Source organism: Panicum hallii, chromosome 9 (genome assembly GCF_002211085.1).
Source record: "Panicum hallii strain FIL2 chromosome 9, PHallii_v3.1, whole genome shotgun sequence".
Taxonomy (NCBI): Eukaryota; Viridiplantae; Streptophyta; class Magnoliopsida; order Poales; family Poaceae; genus Panicum; species Panicum hallii.
Window position 1 is genome coordinate 38,702,229 of NC_038050.1, and position 1,848 is coordinate 38,704,076.

A 1,848-nucleotide genomic window follows, 5' to 3' on the forward strand; every position below is an offset into this window, starting at 1 on the left:
TCATTTAGCAAACTCGCAGTAAAATGGAGTGTTTTACTTTTTCTTATGGACTGTTTAGCAAACTCGTAATGGAGTGCAGGTTGCCGGCCTTCTGCGACGGTATGGCGGGTAATCACATTATGCGATGAATAGACAGCCCCGTTTGATTAGCAGGGCGCTGTAGTCCCTCCCCGTCTCCGTCGATAGAATTCGATATGCGGATTCCCTCCACCACCGCCTCTGCCCTTTTATTCGCTCGTCTCTCCTCCGCCAGTCACCGCCACGCAGCACCCGTAGCCACCACAACACGACGATGCCTCCCCTTCTCCCTCTTCTCCTGCTCTCACTCCTGGCCTCCGCCTCCGCCTCGCCGAAGCGGGACGTGTACGCGCTCGTCAAGATGAAAGCGGCGCTGCTCGTCCCCGCTACCTCCACCGCGATCGCCGACTGGGACCCAGCCGCCACGCCGCCTGCGCACTGCTCCTTCTCGGGCGTGTCCTGCGACGAGGCCGCGCGTGTTGTCGGGATCAACCTCACGGGCATGCCGCTGCAAGGGGGCGTCCTCCCGCCCGAGGTTGCGCTGCTCGATGCCCTCGAGAACCTCACCGTCGCCGCCTGCTCGCTGGCGGGGAGCGTCCCCGCGTCGCTCGCCGCGCTGCCGGCGCTCCGCCACCTCAACCTCTCCAACAACAACTTCACCGGCCCCTTCCCGACACCGGCCGGCGGAGGACCCTACTTCCCGGTGCTGGAGGTCGTCGACGCCTACAACAACAACCTCTCCGGCCCTCTGCCCCCGTTCGGCGCCGCGCACGCGCGCCTCCGTTATCTCCACCTCGGCGGGAACTACTTCTCTGGCGCTATACGGGAAAGCTACGCGGACCTCGCGGCGCTCGAGTACCTGGGACTCAACGGCAACTCGCTCTCCGGACGGGTGCCCGCGTCGCTCGCGCGCCTCAAGCGGCTGCGGGAGATGTACATCGGCTACTTCAACCTGTTCGATGGCGGCATCCCGCTGGAGCTCGGCGAGCTCGACTCGCTCGTCCGCCTTGACATGAGCAGCTGCAACCTGACGGGTCCCATCCCGCAGGAGCTCGGCCGGCTCGCGCGCCTCGACACGCTCTTCCTGCAGATGAACCGCCTTTCCGGGGAAATACCCACGCAGCTCGGCGACATCAAGGACCTCAAGTCGCTGGACCTCTCCATGAACCAGTTCATCGGCGAGATACCGGCCGGCCTCGCTAACCTCACCAGCCTCAGGCTTCTACACCTGTTCCGCAACCACCTCCACGGCAACATACCAGAGTTCATGGCCGACTTACCGCACCTGGAGGTGTTGCAACTGTGGGAGAATAACCTCACCGGTCACCTTCCGGCCGGATTAGGAAAGAACAGCCCACTCAAGATGTTGGACGTGGCCACCAACCACCTCACCGGTCAGATACCGCCTGACCTCTGCGCGGGCAGGAAGCTGGAGATTCTCGTGCTGATGGAGAACGGCCTGTCCAGTCCCGTTCCAGAGTCACTGGCCGTCTGCAAGACGCTGAAGCGCATCCGCCTTGGCAAGAACATGCTCAGCGGCTCTGTGCCGGCTCGGCTCTTTGAGCTCCCCGACGCAGGCGAACAAGCTTGAGGTCTCCGACGGCCTCCTCGTTGGTGAACTCTAATGTACTGTTTGGCTCTAGGCTAGGCGGCAGCACCTCCCCTTAACGCCTAGGCTGCAACCATACGGTTCCGTGATATTTAAATAACAAGTCAGCGAGAGCGCACTGAGGTAAAAATGACCTAAATATTGAAAAATCTGCAATTTTCATTGTACAACATCCAACTGTGTGTACCAGGGTTGTAGCTGTAGAGCTGGTGAATCCATAG

The 1,848-nt window shown here is 61.1% G+C and overlaps 1 protein-coding gene across 1 annotated transcript; it reads left to right on the plus strand.

Moving 5' to 3' along the window:
- Window positions 1-292: 292 nt before the first annotated feature.
- LOC112873040 (leucine-rich repeat receptor-like kinase protein FLORAL ORGAN NUMBER1) lies at window positions 293-1,609 on the plus strand. The gene has a single exon (XM_025936072.1). The coding sequence runs from the start codon at window positions 293-295 to the stop codon at window positions 1,607-1,609; it is 1,317 nt and encodes a 438-aa protein (XP_025791857.1).
- The last annotated feature ends 239 nt before the right edge of the window (window positions 1,610-1,848 follow it).

Excerpts from the sequence above, each read along its gene's own strand:
- LOC112873040 (XM_025936072.1), top strand. The coding sequence starts at position 293 with ATGCCTCCCCTTCTCCCTCTTCTCCTGCTCTCACTCCTGGCCTCCGCC.